Raw genomic sequence first — 6,000 nt, forward strand, 5'->3', positions numbered from 1 at the left:
ACACTTCCCACACAGTTAGCTTACCTTAGCTTGCGCCCCATGAAGGGTAACTTCTCCTTACCCACAACCATTCACTTGCTCGTTCTGCTGCCAAGACCATGTTACTAACCACCTGCCTTAGACTTCGTCCACAAATGCCCAATTCAGACAGCTAGCCAATAGCAGATCTGGCCACAAACCCTTGTGCGCCGATTTCAATAGGCCTTAATTGTGCACTCCAACCTTGCTTGGCTGCCTCCTCTGCTATATCAGTGTATTTCGCTCTCTTCAGCTCATTGGCCTCTTCCACTCTGTCTCCCCAAGGAACAGTAAGTTCAATGAAGTAAATGAAGTAAACAACAGTAAGTTCAATGAAGTCAGTGAAGTAAACGACAGCCTGACCCAAAACTTCTAGGGCACAGGGTTAACTAACTAACCAATAACACTCCTGGTGCAATTTTAGTATAAGTTGGCTGAGGGGACCCATCATTTGTCTCCTGACTTTTGAGAGCTTTATGTAAATTGGGCTCACTTGTTTGGATGTGCCTCCAAAAGTTTTGTGCTCTCTTTTTAATATTTATAATCAGAGAGAAGTGGCCCAGTCCTGCCCCGCATCAATTGTTTGGTGTGTTTCTCTGTACATTAATTATGTTTTTGCAAAATTCTGTATGCAGGGCTTCAATTTTGTAAGTGGGCCCCATGCTTCACCACTGTATAGAGTAATTGGTTCAATTACCGATTTAAATATTTGGAATGTCTATTTGCACCCATGGTACAAATAGCCTTGGCCACACAGCTGGGCTATTCGCACCCTGTATGACGTGTGACAACAAATGTGTTGCACACACAAAAAATTGTCAGTAGAAACTGAAAAATTCTGAAAGGTTTCAGCACTAATATCTGTTCAAATTAATTTTTAGATGGAAAAGTGGTGTTTTATTTTCATAATCTTTCTTCAGTGAATACATACAGTACAACCGTCAGTTTATTAATTAACAGAAATGTTGGTTATGACGCTCAGGCCTATGAACTATAAGACAGCCTGCAAACTCTAATCAGCATTTGACAGTAGATTGCACAGTGGTTATCGTCATGGTTTAAAACGTGGGAGGGTTCGATTCCCGTGTAATACCTTTTTGGCAGTGAATAGAAGTGTTAGTGTACATGTGTACCATCTTCTCTGCAGAGAATACGTGCAATTTGTAGAAGAAATCAGTTCTCAAACGGAAGTTTTGATTGCAACAATTAGCTAGTTGCAATCAAACCAGCTAATTGTTCCACCAGGGTGTAAATAGCACAGATTACTATATACACCAGGATATGAATAGCTTCCACTTCTAATTATACAGTGATGCAAATAGCATACCTTATTCAGAGTGTCTATTTGCACCCCTGGTACGAATAGCCTAGGCCTGAGCTATTCACACCCTGTGATGTAACAACAAAAACACATTGCTCGTTTTTAAATATATATATAATAATAATTACATTGTGTGATCAATATGCCAAGGTCAATGCACAGGGGTGCAAATAGCATGCATTGATATTTGTACCAGATGGGGTATTACGGGCAGCCGTGGCCCACTGGTTAGCACTCTGGACTTGTAACCGGAGGGTTGCCGGTTCGAGCCCCGACCAGTGGGCCGCGGCTGAAGTGCCCTTGAGCAAGGCATCTAACCCCTCACTGCTCCCAGAGCGCCGCCGTTGTAGCAGGCAGCTCACTGCGCTGGGATTAGTGTGTGCTTCACCTCACTGTGTGTTCAGTGTGTGCTGTTTGTGTTTCACTAATTCACCGATTGGGTTAAATGCAGAGACCAAATTTCCCTCACAGGATCAAAAAAGTATATATACTTATACTTATACTTATTAATAGAACACATAGCTGTGTGCACCGGGGTACGAATAGCATTCACTTCCAATTGCACCAGGGTACAAATAGCATACACTGCTAATTGTACCAGGGGGGCAAATAGCCTCACCTTTAAATGACAAAACATGAGTCAAAATATACAGTAGTCCATAATCCCAATCTGACACTCTGTAGCACCTGGTCTGGACGAATGGTAGATCTGAACTTTTATATTTCCGTATGACCTACAAATAATCTACAGTAGGAAAGTAGGGAGATTGAATTTGGAGACTTTGAAGTTGACTTGACGGGCCACATTCTCCAATGAAAATTTAGTTTTGGTACTGATAGGTTAAACCATTTAGACCAGGGTAAACCATTTATTTTATTGTGGTCGAATCATTTATTTCGAAATACAATTTAGTCATTGCGGTTCTACATAGACTGACCACACAATAGTGTAATATTAGCCTATTTTAGATGCTTATCTACAGTGATCAGCAATAGAGCCATATCTGGCTTGCAAGTCATAGATTCCTGACCCCTAATCAGGAGAAGATCTGTTTGACATGGCACTGGCTAGATTCATAGAAAATCTGTCTGGTACACTGCAAAAACTGCTTATCTAATAAAATCTAACCAAGATTATTAATCTTATATCAAGATAAAAAAAATAGTTTGTATTGTTTTCAGTATAAAAAGACTTACCTAGCGCTTTCTCGTGAAATCATTTGACTTCATTTAAGAAAAGTTTGAATTATTTTAAGACATCTCATCTTGAAAACAAGCTATTTTTTTCTGCCAGTGCATTAAGCAAATTTGTCCTAAAAACAAGCACATTTGTCTGCCAGTGTGTTAACCCTTAAAGGTGTAGGTTTTTGAACATTCTAATCCGCAACAATTGAAGGTCCTAAAATTCTATGTTGAATTCAATGAACCCTGATATTCTTTACAACATTCATTTCTCAACATTCCCGTCACACCGGTGTGACGGTACTGCTTTAAGGGTAAATTTGTCTTGGTAAGACTCCTTAAAATAAGTCAAAGTCTTCTTAAATTAAGTCAAAATGATCTTTTGAGAGAGTGCTAGGTAAGTCTTTTCATACTAAACAATAACTAAGTAGAATTGTTGACCTTATTATAAGATTAATAACACTTGGGTTAGATTTCCTTTTTTGCAGTGTATAGTGTCGCCTGCTCTGCCAGCCATTGAAAAGATCTGCATGCATAACCATGCACACACACTAACACACAAACACACACACACACACACACACACACAAAGACCTAGAATGTGGCCTCAGATCAGCATGCATATCCACTGGTGCTATGTACTTTTCATTTTTGTGCAATTAATATATAAAACAAAGTACATAAAATAGAAATTTTAAAAGAACATTCATTGTACATCAGTTACTGCACAAGAGGTTGTCTTTATGGAAGGACAGAGGTTTCTATAATGCAAATGTATTGCATTGGAGTGGACTTTATGAATTTACTGAATTTATATAACTTCATGAAATGGTCCCCCAGAACACATGAGTGCCTTGAGGGTTAAGGGGGTTGAACAGTGTCAAGTTCAGCTGTAGCTCCTGACCTATTAGGGCATTGTGTGCATCTTTCTCCACGTTGTAGATTGTCACATTTGTAGATGCATGGTATATTTGTAGATCTTTCATGAAAATAACTAGTTTATTACTTTAAATAGCAATCCCTGAGCCTGGAGAAAACCCAAGGGTGACAAGAGCTAAGTTTTTCATCCGTGATGAGTTCCTGGTGAGGAATTCCTTGACTTTGAAACAGATATTGAAGCAATTTTGTTTGAAGGTAGCCCATGTAAACATGTAAAGATTGTTGACTTTATTTTATCATTGGGATAAATTGTATGTTACCAACAATATACTTTATATATAAATGTTTATAGGTATATAGGTTGTATTTACTACTTATTTTGCATCTGTCAATATATTTGTATATGTGTGTCACAGAGAATCAGCACTGCAAGTGGTGATGGCAGACACTACTGCTACCCCCATTTTACCTGCGCCGTGGACACAGAGAACATCCGCCGGGTCTTTAATGATTGCCGAGACATAATTCAGAGAATGCATCTTCGACAGTACGAGCTGTTGTGAACAGGACCCTGTATGCTAAAAACAAACAAAGAAAACAAATAAACAAAAACAGAACAAGAAAGGGCAACTCTAAACTCAAATCATGGATGAGTACTACTGAAGTGTGTGAAACCCTCCTTTTCCTTCTTTTCAGTGCTTTCTGTTGGAATAGTTGCTTTTCTCCTTATTTGAATGCCTTCTTTGTTTCTGCCATTCCATGTAGTCGTTGGCTACCTCCTGATGGTATTATTATTATTATTATTACTATTATTATTATTATTATTGCAATTCGATTTCATTCAAATTCTGGACTGGCCTGATCTAGGCTGGTGTCTGGACTGATAGATGCAGATAAATTGCCAAATGATTTGGAGCATTTGGCATCTTTCCACTCAGCTGTGACTGCATTCAGATATACTCAATGAAGTCTAGCTACTCCTCACTGAAAAATACTTTCAGATGGTGGAAGTTGCTTAAGTTTCAAACACAAGGATTGACAGAAATGAATGGAAGGAACATGCACTTTTGCATCCGATTTTAAATTAAAAAAAAAGTTCACACAAAATGTAGCATCACAAATATTTATTTACTTGGTCATAGTTTTGGTGACTTCAGGGGTTATGGATAGACTGGTGCACAGAGGGAATGGACTTTTCCCTTAACCCCTCTGGTCCCCAGACAGCATCTCAGGGGAACTAGGAGATGTGACAGTGAAATGTAGACTGTAAGAGCATTGGCAGTCAGCCTTCAGCATCATTGAAAGGACAAGCCACCACTCTAACTCTGCTCTATCCACACAGCTACCTGGGGGAGGGTCTGAAAGTGAAGAAGTTATTGTTTCTTAACTTGTACATACTGTGCAAGGGAGATTTATCTTGTACAGACTGAAAAATGTAATATTGTTTTGTACAACTTTATTGAATTATAAAAAATCTACTTGTAGATCTTTGTGCCTTGATTATGGCTGTACCTGTAAAATGAGCTGAGATGTAAGTATGTTTTGACTGCGCTGTACAGCTTGATGTCAACATTTGTCAGCAGTAGAGGCTGCAGACATAACTCCTGTAGAGTGTAGGTTTTTTTGTTTTATTTTAATGTTTCATTTTTTAAAGGAAATGCTGTTTATAAGAAATGAATAAAACGGGGGAATTAAAAATGTACACAATATGCAAATGTACCACTTACCTGCAGTGTGGACCAGATCCAGCACTATGCCTTTTTTGTTTTATTCTCCTCCTCCCCTTTTATATTTCAGTCTCAGCTTTAAAAGAAAATCAAGTGAGGTGTCCAAAATTGCAACCTGGTGTTGTCATAATATGAAGGATTTTTTTCTTTCTTGTTTGTTATTTAGATTAAGGTGTGTGTGTGTGTGTGTGTGTGTGTGTGTGTGTGTGTGTGTGTGTGTGTGTGTGTGTGTGTGTGTGTGTGTGTTTGTGCGTGCGTGCGCGCACTCATACATTTGTGTGCACACACACGTGCACCTGTGATCTTTGCTTATATAAGCAGAAAATAATGTGTACATAAAAACTGATGTTCGCTCAGAAACACATTGCGTATGTATGTTCAAGTGTGAATCTGAGTGCATTTGATGTGCTATTTAATATGTACATGTACATTTATAGATATATATAAATATATATGTACAGTTTATACATGTTTAATTATGTGTGTGCCTAGATATACATACATGATGTATGTATATGGGAAAGATGTATAAATACACACATAGGTAAGCATGTCTAGAATGGGATGAATAAATGAGCGTGTGCAATATTGAATACAACCTTGGAAACTGGAGTGTTTACTGGCTGACAGACAATACATTGGTTATTAAATCTATGAATATTCTGTTTTGCCACAAATTTAAGAAAATGTATTCTTTTTTGTTTAAAATGTTCAAAATGACCATAGACCAACACCTCCCAATTTATCCACGGCCAAATCCCCGGGGAAACACCTGGAGAGCCAATCAAGTCTGGGGTGCCCAGAGGGCAGTGGTGGAATGTAACTAAGTACAAATACTTAAGTATATTTATAAGTAAATTTTCCACATATTTG

The 6,000-nt window shown here is 38.3% G+C and overlaps 1 protein-coding gene across 7 annotated transcripts in view; it reads left to right on the forward strand.

Moving 5' to 3' along the window:
* Nucleotides 1–5,725, forward strand: part of LOC125296376 (guanine nucleotide-binding protein G(olf) subunit alpha) — a 174,202-nt gene extending 168,477 nt beyond the window's left edge. For all 7 annotated transcript variants that reach the window (XM_048246263.1, XM_048246288.1, XM_048246280.1 and 4 more), the window contains 2 exons: nucleotides 3,537–3,604; nucleotides 3,817–5,725. In XM_048246263.1, coding sequence (XP_048102220.1) covers nucleotides 3,537–3,604; nucleotides 3,817–3,963 — 215 coding nt within the window. In that variant the 3' untranslated portion in view covers nucleotides 3,964–5,725. The remainder of the gene's footprint in view (nucleotides 1–3,536; nucleotides 3,605–3,816) is intronic.
* The last annotated feature ends 275 nt before the right edge of the window (nucleotides 5,726–6,000 follow it).

The sequence above is a fragment of the Alosa alosa genome, chromosome 1, assembly GCF_017589495.1.
Source record: "Alosa alosa isolate M-15738 ecotype Scorff River chromosome 1, AALO_Geno_1.1, whole genome shotgun sequence".
NCBI classification, from domain to species: domain Eukaryota; kingdom Metazoa; phylum Chordata; class Actinopteri; order Clupeiformes; family Clupeidae; genus Alosa; species Alosa alosa.